The sequence below is a fragment of the Heloderma suspectum genome, chromosome 5, assembly GCF_057233095.1.
Source record: "Heloderma suspectum isolate Gila_16-S chromosome 5, 16-S_ref, whole genome shotgun sequence".
NCBI classification, from domain to species: Eukaryota; Metazoa; Chordata; class Lepidosauria; order Squamata; family Helodermatidae; genus Heloderma; species Heloderma suspectum.
In genome coordinates, this window is record NC_139462.1 from 178,744,938 (window position 1) to 178,771,826 (window position 26,889).

The 26,889-nt window shown below is 41.0% G+C and overlaps 1 protein-coding gene across 2 annotated transcripts in view; it reads left to right on the forward strand.

Annotated features, from left to right (window-relative positions):
- Nucleotides 1-26,889, forward strand: part of SKAP2 (src kinase associated phosphoprotein 2) — a 141,645-nt gene that overhangs the window by 80,911 nt on the left and 33,845 nt on the right. Inside the window, exons 6-9 of one of the 2 annotated variants that reach the window (XM_084858512.1) lie at nucleotides 2,863-2,946; nucleotides 11,529-11,653; nucleotides 12,563-12,626; nucleotides 13,065-13,187. In XM_084858512.1, coding sequence (XP_084714638.1) covers nucleotides 2,863-2,946; nucleotides 11,529-11,653; nucleotides 12,563-12,626; nucleotides 13,065-13,187 — 396 coding nt within the window. The remainder of the gene's footprint in view (nucleotides 1-2,862; nucleotides 2,947-11,528; nucleotides 11,654-12,562; nucleotides 12,627-13,064; nucleotides 13,188-26,889) is intronic. The other variant, XM_084858513.1, reaches the window with a different exon arrangement.

The window sequence follows — 26,889 nt, forward strand, 5'->3', positions numbered from 1 at the left end:
ATGGGGAAAGGACCCAGGGGATGACATGGTAAGAAATATTCAGAAGGTTAAAGTGAAGAGATGATTTTTTGTTTTTGGAGAGTACTGAAAAGAACTTGGCCATAATTGAGAGTACTGGGAAGAACTCTTAAAGCGTATCCAGAAATGGATGGAATTTTATAAGTAGCATGAAGATTTGGGGCACGACAGACAGTTCTCCTATAGAGGATTGGATGTGCTCTTTCTGATCATTGTAGTCCAGATCCGCCAGTTGCTTCTGAGTAGGGATGTCAGAAAAATCTATTTTGGGGGGAGGGTGTGAAATTTGCTAAGTTTTCAGCAGCTTGGCCCCCTGGACTCCAGCTCGCTTACCCAGAAGCTGGCCTGACACATTCTGTATCAAGTTGGGCCAGCTTGTGGATTTTCGGCTGTTTTTAAATCACCATTTATGCAAATTGTGTTTTTAAATCACCATTTTATGCAAATTGTGTTTTGAAATCACCATTTTTGCAAATTGTGTTTTGAAATCACCATTTTTGCAAATTGTGTTTTGAAATCACCATTTATGCAAATTGTGTTTTTAAATCACCATTTATGCAAATTGTGTTTTTAAATCACCATTTACGGAAATTAAAACAGCAATTTAAAGGGGGATAATCTGAGAAAGGTCCCAGATTTCAGGGAGAAAGCCCACAGCTCAGCTGGCAAATGCAAGTCAACCTGGGGGCCCTGGGGAAATTTGGCGAGCTCAAAAAGGGTAGGATTTCCCCACAGTGGCCAGCCCTACTTCTGATCTCTGTTCTCCTCTGCCCGTCCCTTCCTTCCAAGCTCCCCAACTACAGGGACCATCATAGGCTGAGCAGTCTGCACACTACTTTCTTACTGTGAATGTAAGGGTGGGTGTTGTAGGCAGTGGGGAGGTTTTTACCCATTCCTGGGTCACTTTCTGTGCTCTTCACTGGGTACTGAAATATCCTTCTAAAGGCACAGCTATCTGCCTTCTAAAAATACCCTTCTTGTCTTTTAAGAAAATAATATGGATCCCAGCTTTAGATCTAGCAGCTTTTACCATTGTGCCATTATTGGTACATAGTATTTGAAGGGTTGGATCCAAATTTAGTCATGTGCAGCTGGGTTGGTGGGAGCGGACCTACCCACCCCCTGCTCCCCACAGCAGCCCCTCCAGCCCCCTGAAAATGCACAGAGGCTTGGTGAATGGGGTGAGCTCTGGTGCAGGGGGATCCCCAAAATTTGGTTAGAAGCATTTTCTGTGAGCAGAGCCCTTCCATTAACTGAGGGCAGATCCTGCAGACTTGCAGTCTCCAGCAAGTCCAGAAAGGGGAGACATTGGCTCCCCCTGCCCTGAAGCACAGTAACCACAGCAATAACTGTTCCAAGAAGGAGCTGCGAAAAGAGAGAGGAGCCAATATCTCCCCTTTCTGGACTTGCTGGAGACTGGGAAGTACTGAATGGTAGGAGGACACTTATAAGTGTCAGTTCAACACTTAATAGCAAGAGGATTTCATTGCCAAGTAGGAGATATTGTGTCGCCGCCCCGCGCACACACACACACACTTGGTGCACCTACGTCTCTCACTTCGGTGCTCTCTAAAGGAAACTGACAAGGCAAGGCTACACATATTGGACAGGCAAATCTGTGCTCTTGTGCACTTGCAAAAGAATGGGGAATAATAAGTTAAAAAAAAAAATAATGTGCATGCTCCCGAAGCCCTGAAAAACTAAAAAAAACGGGTGGCGAACAAGTGACGGTCCCTCCAAAGTGCTGTTTGGGCATCGGTGGAGGGGCAGTCATTGCTGAGGGAAGCTGGAGGAGGCACTGGTGAGATTGTAAAGAGCAGCACGGGCTTTTTTGCCACTCTTGCCAAGCAGCTTTGTAGCTGATCCAAGCAACCTATGATAAAATTGCGGGTTCAGACAACACAACAACCCACCATAGTTATGAACAACGCTCCAACAAGCTATGCGTTCTCAGAGAAAAATAAGCCACCCTGAGGAAAATGCATTGGGTTTGGACAACATGACAACCCACCATGGCTGGCTGCCTGTGGTGGTTTGTCACGTTGTGCGAACCCAGTCTATGTGAATATGCTCAAATTTGCATCCCTTGTATGTTCACATTTCAGACTTTTTGATGCAACAATTTCAGTCCCTCTGCCTATTATCATGTTAGGTTGCTGTGAAGCAAAAACTCAGTTGGACTAATGCATAATGGATAGGAAAAGTTTAGTAGGATGTTACATATTGTGTGTGAACTTGAAAAACAGACAGAATCTCTCCTCATCTTGTTCTTAAGCCTACTATGGTGGTAGACAAACCTAGCCAAATGAACCTTTCTGGACAATTTTATAACATTCCACCCACTGACTATCTACTGCTGGGGTAGGCAACCTGGTGTCCTCCAGATGTTTCGGACTACAATTCCCATAAGCCCAAGACAGCATGGCCAATGGTCAGGGCCTATTTATTTATTTATTACATTTCTATACCACCCAATAACCGAAGCTACCTGGGCTTATGAGAGTTGTAGTCCAGAATATCTGGCGGGTACCAGGTTGTCTACCCCTGATCCATTACATCCAGGTTTGACTACTTTTTAGTGGTTCCAAGAAGAAGGAAAATGCCTAGGTAAATCATATAATTTACTTTCATACCTGTGTTGCACTACTGCAGATTACTAAATAGTTATAGAATTATGATTGATTGATTGATTAAAACACATATTCCATCTTTCCTTGACATTCAAATTGGCTAACCACAAAATATAATATAAACTATAATGTATAGCTTATGTTACTGTTCAGTTGCAGTGTTTTTGAATTATGTTTAGGTAGACCAATCTGTTATTAAATGTGTTAATTGCAGACCACAGCTTTCTTGGTTTTGAATGGCAGAAACGCTGGTGTGCTCTGAGTCGAACAGTCTTCTACTATTATGGAAGTGACAAAGGTATTGTAAAGTTTACAGTTTATCTTAGAATCTGGTGAATGCATTTTAGCAGTTGACTGTTTGCAGACCTCAAGGATCACTCTGTTGTTTTGATGCATACCGGATTTACGTGCAGTGTCCCTGGCCTTCATATAATGCTCATTCTGTTTCCAGATGGTGTAAATATACCGATTCTGCTATATGTTGTCTTATCTTCTCTGTTGTTTCCTTGGAATTTCAGATAGGTCCTTTGTTCTGAACTTTGATCAGTTTTCAAGATGACTTAGCATTATCCTGACTTGGTTTCCTTCCTTCAGTGTTTCTTTTTTCCTCCCTGTTCCCATCCCAAAAATGGTTTCAGTGTTTTGTATCTGTTTACTATCATCTTATCTCCATTTAGTTGCAGCTGGAACTAATGACAATTGTGAATTTGCAAGGCATTCAGTTTATGTTGTTATTGAGCTTTAAAGTTTAGGGTGTTACTTAATTCCGTGTTGAGCCACAAAATGCTATTCCTTATCACATTAAGGTGGTTTATCCTATAGCTCTGAAATTTGGTAGGGAAGATCTCTTGGGTGAAAGGCACAAGCTTTCCAAACTTCAGAGAACTCAGATGAAAAGTAGTTGGCTTAGATAAGTTTAAAAACTGGGGACAGTTGAAACTTGTATGTTACAAATCCATGGTGACAACTTCCACAAGGGGGCACAATAGATGGTTTTCTTGGCTCTCTCCAGGTCCTTCACTCTCCCTCCAATGCTCCTGCACCTCGCAATTTAATTTTTAATAATTAAGAATGTCAGCTTGGAGCCACCTGCCTCCATTATTGCCTGCTGCCAGCACTTCCATGTCATGCTGGCTGACTTCACCTGTTTTTCAGCATGTGCGAAAACAACCAATACACTCAGGAACTTCTCTTCCACTGCATTGAACTTGTTCAGTACAACAGGGATGAAACCAACACAGACTCCCAGAGTTATTGGAAGTTGATGGTGTGGCTGCAGCAGGCTCTTTTAGCCAGCTTAGTGGGGAGGGCATGTATTTGTGGCCAGGACCCAGGCTGTGTGTCTGGCTCAAGCTTCGGCAGCCTGTGAAGTAGATGTTTGGGAAAAGAGTAAAGGAGCATGTGGTCTTTGCTTCTCTGTTCAATTCCCACTCTTCAGTGTTATCAAGAACAAAAACACACAGTAACTTGTAAGCAAGCTCAATCTGTGAGACTGTACAGTGTTTTTACTGCTTAGATGGCACAGAAGTCAAGACAAGTGCCCTAACTTACTGTTTCCGTGCTGTTCGGATCATTGCTGAATTTGTAAGAGTCTTAACTCTTCTCTTAAAGGACTGTTTTTTAAAAAATAATAGAACTTCATATAATAAAACTTGGGCCTCACTGATTCACTTACAAATACTGGAAATTTGGGGCACCTGTAATCCAAATTATTAGAAAAATCTGAAAATGAGACATGTTCTTCTTTACCCCAAAAAGGCTGACACATACCTTCAAATGGTTGCTACTTCAGGGCCACACAAAAAGTTGAAATCTTTCATTTATTTATTTTAAAACATATATACCAGGGGTGGGCAACTTGTGGCCCTCCAGATGTTTTGGCCTGCAACTCCCCTCACCCCTCACCATTGACTTTGCTGGCTGGGGCTCATAGACATCTGGAGAGCCACAAATTGTCCACTCCATGCCTTTTCTCCTCAGAGCTCAAGGTGGCTAATAACAAAAACAAATAAAAATGTAGCAATTAAAACATACGCACATGCACATATGTATGTATATTTGATTTTTAAATATACGTGTGGTCTTACTTAGGTTTAAAAAATTACATTTTGGATTTGTTTAGAAAGCAGCATAAAAATCAAATACATTAATATTAAGGGCCAGCTGTTCCTGTCTCTGAGATGTTTATTGTGCTAATGTCCTATGTGTATCTTGAGCATGAGGTCTCATCCAGGAAATACCAAATCTGGTGCTTTGCAAACATCCTTTAACTAGAGGATGTTTGTGAATGCAGTAGCCCTAATTGTAGAAGTGCTGTCTGGACAGACCATTATAAATTTGGAAAACAGTAGTCAACAGGTGAAGATAAGGAAATTTGTTTTTAAATAGCCACACATGGCTGGCCCTCCAAGGGGAGCTCAAGTAACACAGGCCTGACCTAATAGATTAAGCCTCATTCTGCTTGCTTTGTGCTATAAGCTGAGATCAAGTGAGATGAAAGCAATGGCTGGTCTCACAGTACAGTGTATTACAATCTTTCCCAGCCTGGTGCCTTCCAGATGTGATGAAGTACAACTCCCATTATTCCTAGTCAGCATGGCCCATGCATCTGGAGGGCATAAAGTTGAGAAAGGCTGGTGAATTAGAACAGCTCAGAAAGCTCACATAAGTGGGTGGGCCTTCAGTGAAAGGTGGAAGACCTTTCCTGGGCTTTGCCCAGATCACCTGCCAGAAATTCCCTTCTCTCGGACGCAGAGGTTTCGAGAGTGAACATAGATCGGTGATTCATCCATGATTTTCAGATCCCCCTCTAGTAGCATTGATAGTGGGATCACTGTACGAAAAGCAGTTTGGATATGGCAAATCCAAGTTCAGATCTTCCCTCATGAGCTGTGAAGGTTATTGGGAGACTGTTGAGTCACTTTCTTTCTGCCTTTAATAGAGTGAGTCGTCATGAGGATAAGTGGTGGGTAACACTCTAGACAACCAGGCACATCCTCACTGTAAGGAGCGCAGCTGCTGTAGCATGCTCAGTCACCTTTCTAGTCTCTCTTTCCCTTTTAAAGTATAAGAGAGACATACATGAGGCTTTCATAGCTCTCGTCTGAGTTAATAAGAAGGGAGATGGAGAGGGCTCCACATCTCTCTCTCTCTCTCTCTCTCTCTCTCTCTCTTTCTCTTTCTCTTTTTGCATTCTAGCCCTAAATTGCTACTGTTCTTAAGCTAGAAGGGGGATTGAGAAAGCCACGTGTGTAAACTCCATAGCAGTGTTTTATGGAGGCTCTCTTTGTAACCCTATTCTTCCTCCTGGGTCCAGGCCTAGATGAGTACCTGTAGTAACTGTGTGTGTGTGTGTGTGTGTGTGCGACTATTACTGGTGGGAGCAACAAGAAGAGGTGGAGGGACAGTAGAAGAACAGGTGGAAGAGCAGGAGATGGGCATCCACTTTTTTAATAGTTGGAGCTGTCTTACCCTGAACACTTTAGACATTGTAGGTCTGTGAGGACATACTTTGACCTCACCTTTTGGGAGATTGGTCCAAAGAAGAATGTTCCAACTGTCAATGAGTGCTAGTGGGATTTTCATTCATCTTTTCTACAGACTTTTACACTAGTGAAATGATGGGTTGGGAATACACCACTCCACCACTAGATTGTGGGACAACTACCACCGCCAGTAGATATTGGAGCTATTGAAGCATTAAAAGCAAAGGATGTTTCAGTACAATGTCAGACATAGACATTAATGCTAACTTCCCAAGGTGATGGGGGCTGGGGGATGCTGCATTGGTGAGATACATTGTTGTAGTTCAGTTGTCATGTCATGTCCAACTCTTCATGACCCCATGGACCGTAGCATGCCAGGCCTTCCTGTCCTGCGCTCTCTCCCAGAGTGTGCTCAAGTCCATACTCATTGCATCGGTGATGCTATCTAGCCATCACATCCTCTGCCGTCCCCTTCTCCTTTTGCCTTCAATCTTTCCCAGCATCAGGGTCTTTTCCAGGGAGTTCTCTCTTCGCATTAGGTGGCCAAAATATTTGAGCTTCAGCTTCAGTATCTGTCCTTCCAATGAGCAGTTGGGGTTGATTTCCTTTAGGATTGACTGATTTGACCTCCTTGCAGTCCAGGGGACTCGTAAGAGTCTTCTCCAGCACCACAGTTCGAAAGCATCAATTCTTCGGCGCTCAGCCTTCCTTATAGTCCAGCTCCCACAGCCATATGTTACTACTGGGAAAACCATAGCTTTGGTTATACGAACCTTTGTCGGCAAAGTGATGTCTCTGCTTCTTACTATGCTGTCTAGGTTTGCCATAGCTTTCCTCCCAAGGAGCAAGCGTCTTTTAATTTCATGGCTACAGTCACCATCTATGGTGATCTTGGAGACCAAGAAAGTAAAATCTGTCACTGCTTCCATTTCTTCCCCTTCTATATGCCAGGAAGTGATAGGGCCAGATGCCATGGTCTTAGTTTTTTTAATGTTGAGTTTCAAACCAGCTTTTGCACTCTCCACTTTCACCCTCAACAAGAGGCTCTTGAGATCCTCTTTGCTTTCTGCCATTAGGGTGGTATCGTCTGCGTATCTGAGGTTGTTGATAATTCTCCCGGCAATCTTAATTCCGACCTGTGATTCATCCAACCTGGTGTTTCTCATGATGTACTCTGCATATAAGTTAAATAAGCAGGGCAACAATATACAGCCTTGTCGTACTCCTTTCCCAATTTTGAACCAATCGGTTGTTCCATGTCCAGTTCTTACTGTTGCTTCTTGACCCTCGTACAGGTTTCTCAGGAGACAGGTAAGGTGGTCTGGTACTCCCATCTCTTTAAGAATTTTCCACAGTTTGTTGTGATCCACACAATCAAGGGCTTTAGCGTAGTCAATGAAGCAGAAATAGACGTTTTTCTGGAATTCTCTTGCTTTCTCCATGATCCAGCGAATGTTGGCGATTTGATCTCTAGTTCCTCTGCCTCTTCGAAACCCAGCTTGTACTTCTGGTAGTTCTCAGTTCACATACTGCTGAAGCCTAGCTTGTAGGATTTTGAGCATAACCTTGCTGGCATGTGAAATGAGCGCAATTGTGCGGTAGTTTGAACACTGTTTGGCGTTGCCCTTCTTTGGGATTGGAATGTAAACTGACCTTTTCCAGTCTTGTGGCCACTGTTGAGTGTTCCAAATTTGTTGGCAGATTGAGTGCAGCACTTTAACTGAGATACATTACTACCTGTTAAAACTCATTTGGGGCTGCATTTAGAGGCAGAACATGAGAATTGATTAAATTTTATATCATCATAGTTCTCCTTATAGTGGAAAAGCATCTCTATATACCAAACTTCCTACTACAGAAAATGTTAACTACTTTCCAAATTTATTGTGATTCTCCACTGAATTGGACCTACTTGCAGCTTGACAATGAATGTTTACCAGAGTTTTGCTGTGTTTTATTAGAAAGGCGGTACGATTGTGAAATCTGTTTTCCAGGGCCATTGCAAGTATGTTAGTAGCAAGAGTTTATTCTCTTGTTTACAAGTAATTATTGTTATGGCTACTGGCTGGCCATACATTTTGTTTGTAATGGCCCAGAATGACTGCTTAGATGTTTTCTCAGTGGAGCAAATGGTTAGGAAATAGTTAGAAATCTCTCTTGAATGTTTTGAATGATAGAGACTACTAGGGCTTTTGGAGGTGACACACCTCCCCTCTAGCTTATATAACCTGTGTGTGAAGAAACAGCCATTTGGGACAGAGACAGACAGAGGCAGAGAGAGTTACCTGAAGACTGAAAGCAACTTGGGCAGTGTAAGGTCTTTGAAGATCTGATGTGGGGTATCAGATCTGGAGCCTGGATGGAGGGTATATGCCGCTTGCCTCCACTTACTTATGTTTTGTAATAAACCAAATATTACAAAACACCATAACCCTCCAGTGGTCTCTGTCCAAAGTAAACCAAAACCCCATGGTGCTGCTGTTGAAAATTCTCACCATGTGGGGATGTGGAGAACACATGACATTATCATTACAGCTGCTAAAAGAGAAGCATATTTTGGGATTTGGGGACCTCATCAGCTTAAATGTTCTCTGGTCAACTCTACTTGCATGCTCAAGCCAGTGCTTAATTCTTTGTATTCCAGCTTTGATGCGTAGCAATATAGAAATGATTCTTAAAGAATCCCTGGGCAGAGAGAGAACTTTAACCATACAACGGTGTAATCAGTAAAGGAAAATATTTCTCCAAGGTACCAACTTTGCATGAGTTTGCTCACTTTTATCTTGATAGAATGGTTTTGGTGGTTCTTTTTTTAACCATTTTTTTGTTCAGTATGCATGCTGCTCTCTTCTCAGGTTCAACACAACAAGAAAGTGGTAAATTATTGTATTTGACATAATGCCCCTCCTGAGGTCATAAGTGAGCAAACAATAACATTACTTGACTGAAGTGAATTTCATTTTTTAAAAAAGACCTGATTAACATATTTCAAGTTGTTATTCCTAATATATCTCTCAGTGTGCTATTATACAAGTCCATGCATTTGCATGCACAAGGACTTGCAGATGGGGAGGGGTAGAGAAGGGGAGAAAAGAGTAGACATAAAATATTTGTGCTACATTACTTTCGTTACTGCTGTGGCTAGCACCATCTCTTTAAACAGAGAAAATGTATGGGGCAGTATCCAACGCTGCTACTCCCCTTACACTATTGATGCACCACTAGCATAAGTGACTTTTAGCAGTACAACAATAACGTAAGCTGGCATTATGGCTTTCACTGAAAAACCCGTTGCACGAACTTACTCTATTGGCATACTGCTAGAGGCTGCTTTTGCTAGCGTAAGCGGAGTGGCAGTGTTGAATACTGTCCGTGTTCTCCTCTGCCTAAGATATCTTTTTTGTGGTTTGTGACATAAACTGTATTCCTGCCTCACATACAACCCTTGTCCAACACCAGCTAGTTCTCTTTGTATGTTTTGCTAGTTCAGTTATGCCCAGGGATGTTAATAAATTCCACCAAAATACCTTGGATTCTGTCCTCCAAAATAAAATATGCAAGTCAGTAATACTCCTTTGCTGCTGATATTGCTCATTTTGCCACTTTGTTCTGAAATTGATATTAGAGCATCTGCAGAATTTGCATGAAGCAATGGCATTGGAACCTTTATTGGTTATCGCACATTTTCAAACATATGGCCATAAGCTGAGATAAGGCTAGAAACATGTTGATTTTAAAGAAGGGGAAGGTTTTATTTCATGTATTTTAAAAGTAATGGCTATCCCACCCCTCTAATGCATATGCGTTACACAGGGCATCTATATCGCAATATCCTATAAAACAATACATTCATGAAACCAGAGATCACAGGTACAATGCAACCTTGAAATAAAACTTTAGGTACTTAGCAAAACCTGCCAGAATAAAGATGTCTTTACCAGCCAGGAAGACAGCCAGAGAGGGGCCACTTGCTCTTCATGGGGCAAAGAGTTCCACAGTACTGGTGCAGCCACTGAGAAGGCCCTGTCTTGCAAGTCATATACTATAAATCAGTGTCTCTTTCTGGATCAATAACCATTGGGAAGACACAAATATGACTGAGGCAGAAACCACAGATAAAACACAGCCTTTAAATAAACTGTCAGATACTTAACGAAGCAAAGATCTTGTGGATCCGTATCGGATCTTGTGGAAACTTGCATGTCAAAGAACAGTTTGAATTGTATTCTCATGACAGAGATCAACTAGAGTTAATACAACATTCAATGTATGGGCATATCATGATGTAGTCAGGATTATTCTGTATTCATTTCCTCTGTACATGTTCACATTTTTTTCTTTTAGTTCTTGAGTCCCATGTATGGGCTGCATAGTTGCAGAACACATAATTTACACATGTTGTCCCACTGTTTCTTTCTTTCTTTCTTTCTTTCTTTCTTTCTTTCTTTCTTTCGTTCCAGTGTACATTACTTTGCATCTATGTGCACAGAACATTATACCTAGTCATTCCGTTTTGTGAGAGCTCCCTGTAAATTATTCTAGTTTGCTTTGGTTTTGTCTGTGTTAAATAATTCTGACATCTGTGTACTTTGACACTTTTTAGTGTTCGTCCCTTTTTGCATACCATAAATTAATATCTTAAGAAGGCTGCAAAAGGTCTTCAAACAAATTAACCATTTGTCCTGAAAAGACACAAGAAGAGCCTTGCTGGATCAAACCAAAGGCCTGTCTAGACCTGCCTTCTGTTCCCACAGCAGCTAACCAGATACCATTTGACCTTCGTTTTGAAACGGTTTCATATTCTGTGCTTTAGTTTGTTTGAACACATGTCATAATAAAATAGCCTTTTAGTAGTCATAGTTTCTCTAGGTTCTTTAGCGAGTAGGCAAAGAGCACCTTTTACGATAGCTGTTAACAGCATGTGAAGTTCACTTTATGAGATGTGATAGTGGGGCAGATGTAACAGGGAGATCAGCAAGTTCTTCTTCACTGGGCAGGTTTTTCTACTGGTTACTGAAGCAGAAAGAGACACTGATTTATGGGGAACTTGTCTTGCAAGTTCCAGGTTCCAGTTCTTGGTTCTCCCCCAGGTACAGGAATCATGGCATTTACTTCTCATTAAATAAGACCATCTGTAAGCATCACCCTGTGGGATTCTGGAGGCAGACTTCATAGGAATTGTACTTTTTTTGTACCTTCTTTTCTTTTTTTTAAAGGAGAGTTTTATCCTCCAAAGCGTCACCCAAACCATTCAGCTAATAATGCCTAACCCATTCTCTGGAATATTCATGAAATGGAAAAAAAAACACCCAAATCTGAATAAATGATAACCTGCTGGACCATTCACATTCAGCACTGCAAATGAATTTCTATCTTTGCTTTTTATCTACAACAGACAAACAACAGAAAGGTGAATTTGCTATAGATGGCTACACCGTCAGAATGAATAATACCCTTCGGAAGGATGGAAAGAAAGATTGCTGTTTCGAAATTGCTGCTCCTGATAAACGCATTTATCAGGTTGGACTTTTTATGTCGACTTGAAATTAAATTGATAAAACTGTTACTGTTCCAGTTATGGAGACATTAACATTTCAATAAAACAACCCCTGACATGTTAGAGAAGAAGAAAACCCTTTGTTTGCTTACTCTATACATTCATATAATAGCATTTAAAAAAGATTAAGTTCTAATACTGTCTCTTTGGATAAGAACAACCAATATGTCATTTTTATCTGTTGGTCCCTTTCACTGCTTATTTTTAAATATCTATTATCTAATAGGTCTGCCTGATTTCTTGGGTGAATAACACTGTAAAATAATTGGATTTATATATTATTCTTTTTTCTTTTAAACGTAAATGTTAAATATGTATTGTATTGCTTAGAGGTTTGGGAGGGAAATCAAAGTTAAAAGCACATATCAGCTATGCAATTCAAGATCTATCAGCGCAGCCTCAAACTGGAATGTAAGTTTAATAAGTTTTAAATATCTGAGATTGCAGTTGAAAGCCAGTTAATTAAGTTGTCAGGTACTGTGTTGGAATCTGACAAGAACATTTTTAAGAAAACTATACCCAGCAGTCTAAAGAAATTCATGGGTGTCTTCTAATTGTCAAGGGCGAATTTTGTTCATCAGTCCTGCTTTTGACATTGATGAAGAGAAGCAGCTTTTTTTTCCTGCACAGCTGCCAGCTGCTGATCAGAGTTCCAAATCCATCATCCTCTGCTTCAATTACGTAAATTTGTCAAAATTAACTGTACATTATAAGAAGCATCCTTGCAAGAAAAAGTACCAGAAGACATGTAAAGAATTACTAATGGTGCCTTGAAGAAGTGACAAGAATGTTACTTCCTTTTCTCTACTAAGACAGTGCTGGCTATATTTTATGCTCATGATTACTCCTAGTAAAATCAAGTTTCTGAACAGTTTACAGCTGCAACTCTCAAAGAAGCTGAAGAATGGGTACAGAGCCTCAGATTTGTACTACAAGGTATGCCAGTTAATTAAAAGAGTTGTTGTTTATAATGCATGCTAGAAATCTTTATTTCTTTCTAACAGATTTCTATTTATTGATCTCAGAATATCACTGTGCCTTTTTTTTTTTTTACAGTGTGTTTCCTGTTTTCAGGTATGGGTGTGTGTGAGTGATTATGGAATCCTCTGCACACATGGGAGTAAGCCCCATTGTACTTAGTTGCATTATAGAAGAGCTGGCTGAACAAAAAGGAGTATGCATGTCTGTATTTCAGGGGAATTTCTAAACAACTTACTGAGAAATAAGGCATTGCACAGGCTTGATTTTTAAATGGAAGGGTATTGAATGTATTTTTCCCCCAGTAGAGTTCCTTATATAATACAGTAAACTGATGGGTCTGTGTCTGTTGGATGGATTCCTGTTGTACAGCTGCTCTTGCATTCTTCATAACAGACCTAGTATCTGAAATTATTCCAGAGGACGATGAAGAATATGATGACATTGGAGAAAGTGGCTTGCCTCCTCCACAAGCAAGAACGGAACCAATAGATGATGACATTTATGAAGAACTTCCAGGTATTTGGGGTGATGCATAATAAAGACATTATTTTATTGTGTACTCTTTGGTTTTAATTTTTGTGAACCGCCCAGAGAGCTTCAGCTATTGGGCGGTATAGGAAGGAAGGAAGGAAGGAACATAATGGAGGTCTGAAAGGACAGCAAAAGCTGGTGATCAAAATACAATGAGTCAGATAGATCTTGGATATAGGAGACCTGAACCTGACATCCAGCTCAACTATATGTCTTTGGGTGAGTCATAGTGTATCTGCCTCAGTTCTACATAGTCTTCCATGACTGATTCCAGACAGTTGTGGCATTTAAAGAAGTAATAATAGTAGTGTTATTTTTTTTTACCAGACTTACGAAAGAACTATTCAATTTTGGCTAATAAGGGCATTGACATTAGGCAAGAATTGCAAAAAATTATCTCTTCAGATTATTGGCTCATTAGCATCATCTCTGCTACATAATTTTTTAATTAAAAATTGACATGCCTTACAGCTTTGTCCCACCAACTCACTCACTCTCTCATTTTTCTCTCCCGATTCACTGTGCCATTAGCATCAGCCACATTCCTCATGTTCTTTGTTGTTTCCTAATATATGATGGTATAATCCTTGGAAAAGGCTTTTTAAAAAAGAGGCTGTGGTGATAAATGGTAAATAAAGGCACTGTGGGGCTTGGCTTGACTTTTTTCAGGAGGAGGAGCATCCAGCGTGAATCCGATTATGCTATGGATTATTACTCCGGAATTTTCAGTAATGGTCATGTGTTTCTGTATCTTGACAACCAGATGTAAATCTCATAAAGAAAAAAAAGTATGGCACCAAGAGATGAAGTTCATTATAGTGAGAAGAAAATGGCAGGAAAGGGGCTTGTAAGAATGTTAATCACATGGAAATGAGGTATCCCACTTGCTGTTGTATAAAAATGAGAGCTTAAATTCAGAGAACTGCAACACTTCATGTAATCATGTTGTAAAGTACCATTCTAGAAGCAGATAATGTTATCAATTAGAAGACAAGCTGGACATTATAAACTACCCAAATGTTTGGTATATGTTAGGTATTTTTAATTCTTCAGAAAATAATATAGTTTGCATTACATTCAGCATATAAAGAAAGGGAAAATGGGGGAAAACATTGTTTTTGACAGATAGCTTTAGATGTTCTTATTTGATTGTTCTTCAAAGTATCTTTTTTTTGTTCTTTATAAAAAGTCTCTGTCAAGTGCTATATATAATTAACCCCTGGAAGAGATTATAGAACTGGAGATTAAATAGTGTTTTTTTTGTGCAGAGTGTTTATCTCCTTCCCCACTGAGAAACTGGAATCTCCCTACATTTATCTGGAATTGTGGCTAAATGATTCCAGTCCATGGAAGTTAATGCCAGCCTTTCCTCAATCTGGTGCCCTCCAGATCCATTGGGCTACAAGTCATCCTCAGCTAGAGGGCACCAGGTGGAGGGAAGGCTGGCTTATGCCATAATACCTTTGTTAGTTTTTTAAGGTTCCACAAGACTCTATGTTTCAGAATTGCTTGGAAGTTAGTCCTTCTGACTTGCCCTCTAGACTAAAGACTTGAATTCTCTTGTCTTAACATTTTGGCTTTTCTACTAATCGTGTGCCTTTCCATTACTATCTTCAGTACCTATTACCAGCATATTTGTTCTGTTACTCTACATCTTCAAACCAGTACAATTCTTGCAATTTATTCTTTGTTGAAGCAGTCCTGCATCTGCCTCGTTTTGTCAGAGATTGATCCTAGCATCCATATTGTTGGTAGTCTTCCTGGTTGTCCTTTATTCTTACCCAGATACCATATATATCAATGTGTGAATGTCCTGTGCACATTATTTTGAACCTTACTAGCTGCCATTTGTTACTCAAATGCAAACAAAAACAGCACTGGCCCGTTCATCCAGGACCAGCACAGATATAATGAAAGCCTGCCCCTCTATAGAGTGGCACCTCTCTCATGCCTATTAACCACAGTTAAGGCAAATATGTGCCAACCCTGGGTGAGAATAAAACATTCATTCTCAAAGAGCTAGCCTCCAGAAATAGTGTCCAGAAAATGTCCAGAAATAAGGTATGGGAATATTTTAACCCCATTTTGGAATATGGGAACTCAAAACTAAATAGAGCTGCTCTAGAGATTAGCTCAGAGCATTGCCACATTTTTTAGATAGTGTGTTTCATTCTTTCAGCACCAGTAAGCTATGTAGAAATATCTTTTTTTCCAGATAGCGTGGAACAATTTCATACTGCCAAATGCTACCAGTCTGTTAGCCTCTTTCAAAGTATAGCTTTTCCTGGAGCAATCCCATACACATGTACCTGGGAGTAAGTCCCAATGTATTTAAGGGAAACCTTCGTCTAAGTAGACATGCAAAGGATTGCATTTTGAGTCTCTTGAAGAGAAGTGTGGGGCTGTTTATTGGATGAGAGGAACTAATTTATTGACATCTTTCACCATTCAGAGGGTTTCCAGATGAGGCATGAGGCATTCCAAATGAGGCACAATCAGAAGGCATTGTGCAACTGTTCTGTCTTTTCTCCTTAACAGATTTTCTGCATTAAGGAAAAGGTTGGGAAAAGTGGTAAGAAAATTTGGGATGGTCATGAGTAAAATGCAGCAACATCTGGACTCCCCCATAAATGTCTGTGAATGAGGCTGGGGGATGGTGCCATAAAAGCCTTGTCTGGAAGCACCCCAGGATTTTGGGTTGCCTCAGCTGCTCAGCCAAACTAGCACTCCAGAGTTCCCTTGCTCTCACATGCACTGCCTCACCACTCATTCATCAAGCAGACTGCACTTGAGTTACTTTAAGCCTTGCCTTGATTTCTAGAGAACAACCAGCAAAGATATCTTCATCCCTTTTCAGGTCAGGCCTAGTTTTGTGGCCAGGCACTGGCTTCTTCCCTAGAGTTGATATACCTGCAGTCAGCTGAGTTGCCTCTTCATAAGCTTCAGTGCAATTCCAGCCCCATTTATGGTAGAACAAACAATGAGGTTCCGTAAGGAAAGTGAAGGGATTATCTAGGGTGGAGTGTGACTAGGCTGGACCATAAGGATTGCACAGAAATGCAGTATCAAAGCTCTGTTTCTAATCTGGGCTCCACACATTCCAGTGCAGTATCTGCCTTGATGATTGAGACATTGGCATGAAATTTGGGGTGCATGTTCAGGACCCCATTCTTCATTTTAGGGTTGGACCCAAGCTTAGCGCACACCGCCACCACCTGTTTTCAAATGTGGAGGGGGAAGGAAAGATAGAAAAATTCAATCTCAAGGCTTTAGGTTAATTGGCTGAACATCTGAAGCAAGGCCTGCTAGGTTAATTGGCTCCATGTTATATCTGCTTAGTGCTTTGAAAAGTTCTGGAATGAGATTTGCCTTGATCCAAAGAACCATGTAATGAATTCCACACACTCAAGGGAGCATTGGCCATGCCCAGTCGAACCCCCCCACCCAAAGAAAACAGCGATCTCCCTCCCCATGCAACATGGCAAACCTATTCTGAAACCAAGAGAAGTTTCAGAAGCTGTTCATGACATGCCATATTGTGAATGTGGCGGTTGGAGATTCTGCCTTTCAGAGGAGAAAAAAAAATGCCTGAGACATGTCCAAGCCCCTGGGTGTGCTTAAAAGGATCTCTTCCTCCTAAAATAGCTATTGAAATACTGAATAAGGATGCAATCCTATGGGGATAGTCAGGTGCCTCTGAACTCGGAGGCAAACAATTATCCAGTGCAGGGTGGGTGGAGCACCGAGGGTGGGTGAAGCACCTCTCCTCTGCACTCTGGCTGCCCGATTTCAGCTGTCTAGCTGGGGCACATCTGAGCAGGAAGCGGGGAGGCCAGAGGGCACATAGGAAGCGTCGTAATGGCGCTTCCACAGTCTCCTCCCTGTGCCTGGGAACGCCCCCTTTTCACCCGCTCCGCAGTGCACTTACAAGCGCGCAGCCGGGGACAACCATGCTGCTTACAATGTGGTGGGGGAGGAGCAGAGAGTGAGGTTTCTGGGAACCAAAAAGTCCTATGACGATCTAGACACTGTCTAGTGGCCATAGGATTGCGCCCTAAAAGTAATTTCAATTTAGCTATAAAATACAGTACATCATAAAATTGATTTCTCTACTCACAGTGTTCTTTCCAAGATCCACCTGTTTTCCCAACATAAATAATTTCAGTCACTTGTTCAAATCATACAGTAATTGCTCCATTTGTCATGGATTATATCAGATCACTTTTGTCCTGGGTTTTGCTAAGTAATACATAGCTCAGCCACCATAATCTGTTCAATGCCTGGAGGAGTCTCCTTCCAGTTTCTTTTTAAGAAATGTTCCCGAGGAGTATTACTTCACTGTTCACGCTGACCTTTGCAGGTTTAAGCCCCAAACCCCAAATGTCAGCAATAATTGGACTTTGGTATCAGTCACAAATGTAATAACACCTGTGACATTTGCAGCTTTGGTCCATAAGCGTGTTTGGCTTCAAAGCATCTTGCTGCCAAAAGATGCAATGGCATACTCATCCCCCAAAACAGTAGCTTTCACGTAACTTGAGATACAATAAACCACATTTCTTGTGCTTTTTGTAATATCCACAAAAACCTTTGTGGCTTGATCTTTTCCCCCAATAACGTTCAGAACAATTAACGCATCAAGTCCCCAATACAGTTCAAATTTCTGCCCTAAAACATGGTGGGGTATCTTTGAAATCTGCCCTTTGGGAAGCTCCATTGAGCAACTTGCCATTGCATATAGTGTCATTCTGTTTAAAGTTTCTTCTAAGATGTTTGAATATGGATTCTAAATTCTTTTTCCCCCCATACCCACATTTGGGTCTCATGTGATTTCTGGGTAAATGTTATAACTGTGTACAGGGAAAGCACAAGGTGTGTGTGTGTGTGAGGCAGCCCTCACCCCCAACCTACATGCTTCCATTGGACTGTCAGGACAAGACTCTTTGTGTCTGCAAGTTGCACATGGATAGGCTTGTCTGCACAATTGGCCCTCCCTACGTTGTTTTTGCAGTGTGGGAGCCGCCACACGCTGCTCAGCCCCAGATCATGTGGGAGGAGCTCATGCTGCAGCAGGTCTTCCCCAGGGTAGTGTTGCTTCTACCGGAAACGAGCTCTTCGCCTACTAGCATGGGGAGGAGCAGCCATGTGGGCCAGGCCAACTTACATTACCTGAGCAGTGCAGGAAAGAGCCATAGATTAGGGGACCTCTATGTGCAGGCAAAGGACAGGAAGGCCTGGCATGCTATGGTCCATGGGGTCATGAAGAGTCGGACACGACTGAACGACTGAACAATGTGCAGGCAAGTAAGTTAATGTTTAAGAAGCATAGCTTAGCATTTTATTATTTTTAAACCTTTTGAAGACCTTTTCCTCTATAATTTGAAACTGATATTTGCATACTGAAGAGAAAGAGAGACAGACAGACAGACAGACAGAGATGCAGTTCAACCTTTAAGAAAACTGTTCAGAAAGGAACTATGAAGCATTACATCCCCACAAATCAGCTTAGTATTAAAATAGGATATCATATTACCAGAACTGATCAATCATTCTTTTTACTGCCTTGGATGGACCAACATGAAATTATTTTTGACACTATTGATTTGTAAAACCAATATGATATGAATGCCATGTGACAGAAGTTGGCTGCTATCGAGACAAAGAGAATCCCATGTTGGAGAATCTTGTCATCCTAGAGAGACAAAAGTAATTTTACTTATATCAGAGCCTTTTCACTGTTGACTACATTTTTGACAGCTGCTACACATTAACAACACTTTGTTTATTCATGAATTTCTTCAGCACATTATGCACCCAAAGTAGATCTCGGTATTCAAGCAAAGATCTCAATATCCAGGCAAAGCTGTCTTCTTCCATGGCACTGCTTCTGTGATTAAGAAACAGTGCTCAGTTTAAGAATGTTTCATTAGAACCTAGCACTCCAGAATATGAGACACTTTATTAATTTTTTTAAAAAACTATTTTTATTATATTTTACATATGTCAAGGTACTTGAGGCAGTCCTGATTTTTTCAAAGAAAAAACAGTTAAATGCTCCGCCTGTATTGCATAGTGACATGAAAACAGCCTTCTCTAACCGATTTCCCTGTTTTGGAACTCCCATCAGCCCCAGCCAATGACCAGGAAATCTGGACATTGTAGTTCAAAACATCAGGAAAACAACCGGTTGGGGAAAGTTGCATTAAAGGATGGAACATGGATTCTTGAACAGGATGGGGCAGCTTTTAGTGTCTAAATGCCCACACCTCGTTCTGTTTAACTCATCTCATCTGGGCAAGCCATACACTTTCAGAGATACAGAACTGCTGTTGTCCTTCTCTTGCTTCAAGCATTTTTTTTCCTTTTGCCAATAAACTGCTTTTCAGGGTTTATGAGCACCTTGCTTGCTAAAATCAGAAATCTCTCAAGATGTTCAATCAACACTACTATGATATTTATGGAGGTTTATGTGACTGACTAGCAGAACTGGATAGTGGCTGTGTCATCATCTAATGACATGGCAGAATTCTCTCCCTTTGCATACCTATGCAGTTTTGTAACCATTCTAAAAGGTTTTATATAATACTCAATAGTATTTGATAATGCAGGGTTTAATGTATTATTTAATGTACCATATTCCTTTTCCTTCAGTCCAAGCACTTGCTTGCTTTACTACTGGAGTGCTTGCGTAGCCCTTTACAAAGAAACAAGTAATAATGCAAGGCTACCCATTTCTCTGCAGCCATAAGTTACCATTTGAAGAACTTTTTTTTCCTCAGAAAGAAGGGCACTATTTCCTCTCCTTTTAAGCAGGCACGGTTTTCTCTAGTCCAAGACTTCTCTCCCGTTCTGTTTGTACAACAATGTTTTTAGTACAGATTTTCTCTGGTCTAATCTTATTGTTGTAAGATTGGGGCTATTGTTTTCCTGGTAGAGAAATATGGGGGCCTCTGCAAAGGTTGTTGGGGAAATAGCCTGTTCATACCTCCCTCTTGTGCATGGCTGGTGCAGTTTTGGCTACACAGGGATTCACCCTCGAAAAATGGGTTTGCTATAAATATATAGGATTTTCCCCTTTATCTGGAATAAAGATTCATAAAAACAATACTCCACACTCTGGAACCTTCCTTCATGGTCCTGTCTTAGAAAGGGTGACATATTTCTATTTGTCACCCTTACATCTTTTCTCTATAGTTTCTGGTCTCAGTGTAACCTTGATCTAGATGTCATTTCCTCTGTCTCTTGTGGCTTGCATCTTTCATCTTCTGTCTTCTTGTGTTTTGTTTGGCTATGGTGCTATCAGTAAGCATGTAACACAGTACTAATCCCAGTCTTCTTTTAAAAACCAAACAAAAAATGGGGGGGGGAGAAGCAATTTAGGGGGAGGGAGTTTTGAGTGGGAAAGTGGTAGGGAAGGGATGTTTAATCTTTCCTCCAGCTTCTGTTTCTTCACTAGAAATTGCCCCCAATTGGGGTTTGAAACATGGGGGTGGGGGTGGCTTGCTTGTCTGTTTTTTAAATCCCATGTTAGAGGGGAGCCCCTCTGTAGAAGTGAGTGATTTTGAGCAGTGGGATACTGGGCAGGGAAAAGGTAAAGCAGCCCCTCCTCCTGTTGCGTCCCCTACTCAAAAATCCCCTCAAAACCCTTCCTTTCTTCTTTAAAAGAAAATGGCATGTTCGTAATGACCTGTTCCCTTGTACTATGTTAAGTGCCATGTACAGTGATAGCTCTGTATTAATTTATTATTGTTTATGCATAACCTATAGTTAGCCCCTAAGAAGGAGATGTTGTGGTTACAGTTTTCCGATCTGTAAGAGAACAGCCTCCCTTCTCTTCTTTTTGATGCCAAAGTGGTAACATAGACCTCATTCTTGCTTGTGTTTACTATTGTTTAAACCACTTCGATGGCTGAAAAAGAGAACTGGCATCAGGGCTGTGCTATATATGTACTGCTAGCACCTTACTCAAACAGAGCACCAGAAGACAGATGATGACAGATGGGAGCTGTAAGAGTCAGTGGAAAGGACATCTTGAAAAAGGCTACAGCTCAAGAAGATGCTGCCCATTGTTCAAATAAGGCTGCGGAATGTCCACTGAGCCATATCAGTATTGCTGCTAATCTCTCAAGCCTTAAAACCAGTGGCCTGATCCTTCCGTTGAACTTTTATCTATATAAGATATAGATACAGGTGTAGGTATAGATCTTAAAGGTTTCCCTTGGGCGGAATTACTAAGCGTTCTTCTTGAAAATAGTGAAGCAACACAAAAAGAATTAGGTTTAAGTGCATGGTTTTTCCAAGTGCTGAAATTAATTGAAGGAGAATAGCTGCTACCCAATAACACTTCAGTGGTGTTCTTGCTCCATTGCAAAGACCTGTATGTTATAAAGGGGCTTTGACTGCCATCTTGGCACAGTAGTTGTCAGAACGTGTCCAAGGGGCACAATCCTGTCTTTGCAAGTTGAACTAAAGACAAATGCTGTCAAACTGAGAGGTACACCAGATGCCCTTTTTCTGCGGATATGTGTCATCCACAACTTAGATGGCATAATGCAAACTGAGAGCATATGTTCTTGGTATGTGGGGTGGGGTGAGGGGGGTTAAACGACTGAGTTATAGAAATATGAGGGCTAAAATATTGTATGCATGCATTAAGTACTTGGGGATCTTCAGTTTTTTGTTCATTCTGCATTTTGCATGTGTGTGTATGTGTTTCTATAGTACAAGGTTGCTAGATTAACTTTTAACCCGTTTGTAACATAGACAGTTTTAGTGTGAATAGAATCAAACACTAACTAGTTTGTAGGATACGGTAATTTTAAGCAGCCAGAAAATGGCAGCAGGGTCCAATGATATTGACATAGAATGAAAATATGGCAGTTGGTGTCTCCGGTTGAATCTCCTGTTGCTGTGCTGTTAGCACAGAGAATTCATAAACATCAGTTATTTAAAATGGCTAAAGTAGCTAGGAGAGAGAGGCATCTGGGAACCAGACCTTTCCTGTGGAAGCATGCCAAGAACTGCATTGTGTTTCCTTTTACTATAGTGAACTATCCTGAAACAACTTGCTTTGTCTCCCCATCCCCTTCCCCCAAAATTCAGAAAAGAATCTACTCAAAGAACAGGAAACAAATTTCATTGTTCTAAACCCACAAATTATCCACAAAGTAGGAGATACAGTGGCTCATTTTGATGCTATCTATGTTGCTAAGTCATATTTGTCACCATTAGAGATACTTCGTTTTCAGGAATGATTTTAATATGCATGGGAGAGGGCGCATGACATGAAGGTTTTCTGCTTCATTCTATTAATATTGTGCTTAACCCACAGAATATTGCATTTGACAAATGGATCTTCAGGCAGGGTAACTTTTTTATCATAGATTTTAGTGTGTGTGTGTGTGTGTGTGTGTGACCAATTATATATAAAAACAGCTGTGTCGTGAAAAGTGAACAAACAGTTCTAAAATGCTACAAATCTGAGTGTTATGATGTAGAGCGGGGTGTAGAACCTCAGGCCAAATCCAGCCCACTTGGGGTCCCAATCTCGCCCTCTGGGGTTCCCCAGATAGCCCTGCCCCCTTCCCTTCCCTGCCCTCTTTCCTCTGACCACATATTGTTTTGTGCTTTCTTGGTATTGTGCAGTTTTTTCCCCACTTTAAAAGGTTGGAATGCCTTTCCTAAGGCTTAGTTACTAGCAGTAATAACGTTTGAACTAAAATATGCGGTGGGGGGGGTTGTACTTTTGGCCCTGCCCCTTTTGCCTATGGTCCACCAGTGGAATGTGCTCCCTAGAGCTTCTCCAAAGCTGAATTTGATCCTCAGGCTGAAAGAGGTTCAGCACCACTGATGTAAGGAAACAACATGCTGGGGAAGAACTTCACGTTCAGTCTACAGTCAAGTGGAGAACTTTATGCTGTATGAATCTTGTGTGAATAGTCAAGGCATTAACCATAGTATTTGAACCACATTTTACCCATCAATTTTCTTCTTGATCCGGTGGAGCTATTGGAATTGCCACTCCTTTTAAACCTGTAAAATACATTTCAGTTAATGGAGTTTTCAACATCCCATTTCAGTGTTGCCTACAGGTTCAGGTCAAAGGTAGGATGCAGTCTTCTGTCAGTGCCTCAAACACTCCTTTAAAAAAAGGGGGGGGCTTGACAGTTGATACCAAACATGTGAGAAATCATAGATCATAAATCCCTGGAGAGCAGCTGTTTGTGAGAGAAGCAGTTAGAATTAATAAAGGCTATTCTGTTCCTGTCTTTTCCTTGTAGCCTCCACCTCCTTGGTCTCTGCAGGTCCCCTATTTTAAATTGTAAGCCAATTGGACATGTGCCAATCCAGCAATTTACATGCAGGAGGTCCCCCATCCACAGGATTTTGACATTATTTTTTTGATGCAGGGAGTAGTTGCATGTCCATGCTCCTGAGTTACTCTCCACTCAGATGAATGTGGAAGCCTGCATTTCCAGGAGCTTCAGAGGCACATTCAGAGTGTGGGTTGCAAAGGACAATAAATTACTTTTAAATGCCAAACATCAAAGAGACAGATACTTGATAAATTGGGCCAAAGGTGGTTTAAAGTTTGAAATATTAACATCCTTGAGCTGGCAGGCTCTGTGTAGTTTGTGACTTGGCAGACAGCAGATAGGCAATTCTGTTACATTCACCCCCCAATAATATAGATGGGTTGGCACCTCCCTGCCTGTATAAGAAATGAACGGTCCCTCTAGCCATGAGCCTGACAAATACAAAGGCCTGGAACCTATGCTACATGCTGGTTGTGTTTCTCATTTGTTGGATGGACCGAGTCTCAAGAATGAATGCTTTTAGCGCATCCAGTAATCATGACAGTCAGTTTTGGTCCTACCATGGACTGTTCTGCAGTGTGTATGCCACTGACAAAGGGAGATGATGATGATGGCCACTGAGAGGTATTTTGAAATATGTTCAGCGGTATATAAATCTATTAAATAAAATAATAAATAATCACTTTCAAAAATAATTTAAGCATTGTACAGATACTAAAATATAAGTCAGTTCCTGCCTGCAGGTGCACAATCCAATAGACACAATACAGAAAGAAAAAGCAATGTGGAGGAAAAGAAAAGCAAGCGAGTAGCTGCTCTTTCCCTGGCTGATGATGGGACCAGGTTGGTCTCTTCCTTCCTGAGAAGTTCTTCCTAGGACAAAGGGGGCAGCCTCCCACTGGCCCTTGGTCTCCTGGACTTCCCTTAAGCTCTGCAGTCCCAGGGCACCTGATGTCATAGAACAGGGGTCCCCAACCCTTTTGGGTTGGTGAGCATATTTGGAATTTTGAGAGCGTTATGGGCATCTTCACAAAACGACTGTCATGGGGAGGGGGCTTGCCCATTTATAAAGTGGCTGTCATGGTGGGCATGGCCAGTCACAAGACACTCATTTCCCAGAAGGCAAATGGTGAGACTAAAAGAAAAGTAACTTGCCCAAGAATTTTAAGTACAAGGCAAAGGTGGAGTCTGAGCTCTGAAACACAAAGCCACTCTTTTCAACCCAAATAAAAATGGTGCTGGGTGCAGTGCTTCACTTTGCAGTGTGCCAGCCTCCCAATTTTTTTTTTAAAAGTTTTAAATTCTAAAAAATCTTAAGAAATAAAATAAATATCAGGAGGGGTAGGTAGCCTGGTGGACACCAAGAAAGGTGTCTGTGGGTACATTGGGCACCACATTGGAGACCCCAGGCATAGAATAATCTCTGGAGAATGATGAAACCTTATTTACATATTTGAATACCTGATTGGGCTCACCAGAGGCATTTGCACTGAATCAATGGATTTTTTACAAGAACTCTGGATAGTTGATACCCATGTGTCACAAACTGCTTTAGAAATATGCCTCAGTTTCCCAAGCAGCTGGTGTTGACTCCAAGAAATGTGTAGTCAATTTACAGGGCTGTTGTTTGAAGAAAACAATTCTAAAAGTTCTCATTAGGCTTAGAGTTTCACAGTTCTTTGAATGCTGGCCCTGCATTGGAAACTGTAGAGGTAAAATCATGATGCAGGAATGTCCATTCATGTTGGGTGGTAGAAATGGGTCACTTGTCTCTAGCACAAGATATGAATATGGAAGCTTCTTGGCTAAACTTTTGATGTTGCTGGAGATCCAAATTCACCAGCTATACATAAAATAACTTTTTCACTGCTCAGTATGGAGTACTCAAATAAGTGAGTAAAAATGAAGCCTTGCATAAAAATATTGAGTGCCTAATACAGCCTTCCCAACCTCATTTCCCCAGATTTTGTTGGACTTCAACTCCCATCATCCTTAGCCAGCATGGCTAATGGTCAGGAATTCTGGGAGTTGTAGTCTATGATGTTTGGAGGGCACCAGCTTGGGGAAAGACTGGCATAAGAGATCTGCTTAGGAAGCTGTTGTTTAGGCTGAACTCATGACTGGAATGACCAATCGTACTAAGGTCATTGCAACGTGAAATGAGTGAAGTCTGTGCAACTCTTTGACCAAATAGGCCCAACTGAAGCTTTGGTAGTACAGGATGTTATTTTTTGCACTTTGAAAAGCTCTTTAAATATCCTCTGTAACACGTAATAAAGGGACTAAAATGTGCTAATAAGGTTGTTACACGCTGTTATGCTACATTCCACATTATAATTGTGTGCTTGTGTTCCTGACCTTTAGCTACACTCATGGAACTAATAAGTTAGAGGAACTTCTCTCAAGAGGGCATTATAAAGGTCAAAACAAAACCCAGCCACTATGTGTAACCGTGGTATGCTTTGTATTTCTGAAAGTACCCACAGTACTATAATACAGGCTTAGAAACAGGCATTATTAAACTTTTAAAAATTGCCAAGTATCCATCTACTTTGCCCTTTCCCACTTGGGCAGATATAAAGCCCTATAAAGTCAATATAAACTGTTGGCATGATCCAGACAAATATAACCACTTTTGATTTTAATGAGGAAGGTTAAGCATGTGCTTAACTCTCTCCCACTGACATCAATGGGACTTAATTATGCTTTCTTCTGGCTGAATTGTGCCCCGTGATTTTTTTTCTCGTTTTTCCACTGTTGTTGTTACCATTACCATTATTATTAAATGTATACTTCCCCTCAGCATAGCTTCCAGGGTTTTCTATAAAAACAAGATGGTCAGTAGTATAGATTTATATGAAGTTCTGTACAAACTGCTGCAAATCTGACCTATCTTCTGGAAGCAGTTAAACTGCTGTAAAATCTCTTGAATTTGTTTCTCCCATCACCCCTTGAATTAATCTGGCTGGGGGAAAGTGGGTTTAAGGAACAGGTGTTGCTTTGACTTAATTTTATGGGGCTTGCTTTCCTCAAATATACAAGGCAGAAGAACTAACACAGGCATTTATGGAAAGCTGTTTTATGGGTAAATAATTAGTACATGGAAGATTTCCTCTTCTTTCTACCTCATCTGACCTGTCTCAGCAGTTACCTTATTCTTGGTTTTGTTTAATTAACTTTGCTTTGCCTATATTGGGCCAAATTATTGTCTTACATGGGGAAATTCTTTCAGAAGTGCCAGGAAATGCTTTATTCTAAGCCCTGCTGGTTGCTTTTTCGAGAGATGTGCCACCCTGCAGAGCCAACAGGAGTTGAGACTAACCAAGCCTGCTGATGGCCTGAGACATCCATGGAAATTTTGCAGATCTCTG